Here is a 1,052-nt window from a genome sequence, read left to right on the forward strand (position 1 = left end):
CCATAGGTGGTTGTCGTGTGGAGTTGCCTGAGGGTGTTGGTGAGAGAGAAGTTCAGTTATTTTGTGCTGTCAACTACAACGGCTTGCTGCGTTTTCCTCGTGCATGCATGAAGCAGATAGAAGCAGAAGATAAAACAGCAGCAGCAGCAGCAGCAGCAGCTGCAGCAGCAGCAGCAACAGCAACCAATACACCCTCGCCAGAAGTTCCAGGGGCGTCCGATACAGAACAACAGCAGCAGCAGCAACAGCAGCAGCAGCAGCAGCAGCAGGAAGGACAGCAGCAAGATGCTGCAGCAGGAGATGCAGTTGGTTCTGCTGGTACATCTCCCTCAACTGCTGCAGCAGCAGCAGCAGCAGCAGCAAAAGTGAAAGTAACAGAGCTGCCTGTACACCCCGTGGTGTATGCTGGTCGTCTATCAGCAGAGAAAGTTCGGGTGTATAGGGAGCTCGAACTACAGATGGATAACGAAGACCGTATATACAAAGAAAAACAAGAAAAGTTAAATGAATTAGAGACAACAATATATTCTTTGCGTGATGGTATGAGTATAAACTCAACATTAAATAAATATGCAACAGAAACAGAAAAAGAAAAAATAAATAAACTACTCGATCAGCTAGAAAACTGGGTGTATGAACACCAACAAGACCCTCAACTCACAAAAAGTTCAGTTGTAGATAAATTAAACTCTATTAACGCTCTTGCTGCACCCATACAACACAGACAGCAGCAGCAGCAGCTTAGAGCTGCTGCTGCTGAGAAACTTGCTGCTGCTGTTCAGGTATTTCTATATTTTATTATAAACCCTAAACCCTAAACCCTAAACCCTAAATTTATTTTTTAAGAGTAAACACTATACACACGGAACACAGTTTATACACACTCAATAACAAATACACTAAACCCTAAACCCTGAAGCAAATACCCTAAACCACAAAACCCTAAACCCTAAACCCTTATCTTCTTTCCCTTCAATACCTGGAGAGTTTATACATATATATATATATATATATATATATATATATATATATATATATATATATATATATAT

The 1,052-nt window shown here is 41.1% G+C and overlaps 1 protein-coding gene across 1 annotated transcript in view; it reads left to right on the top strand.

The window, feature by feature from the left end:
• Positions 1-107: 107 nt before the first annotated feature.
• The window catches only part of EMH_0064820 (heat shock protein, putative), a gene marked incomplete at both ends in the record, with an annotated part of 3,094 nt that continues 2,149 nt past the window's right edge, over positions 108-1,052 (top strand). Inside the window, one exon of the mRNA XM_013498307.1 lies at positions 108-540. Coding sequence (XP_013353761.1) covers positions 108-540 — 433 coding nt within the window. The remainder of the gene's footprint in view (positions 541-1,052) is intronic.

The sequence above is a fragment of the Eimeria mitis genome, genomic scaffold (assembly GCF_000499745.2).
Source record: "Eimeria mitis Houghton genomic scaffold, Emh_scaff3325, whole genome shotgun sequence".
NCBI classification, from domain to species: Eukaryota; Apicomplexa; class Conoidasida; order Eucoccidiorida; family Eimeriidae; genus Eimeria; species Eimeria mitis.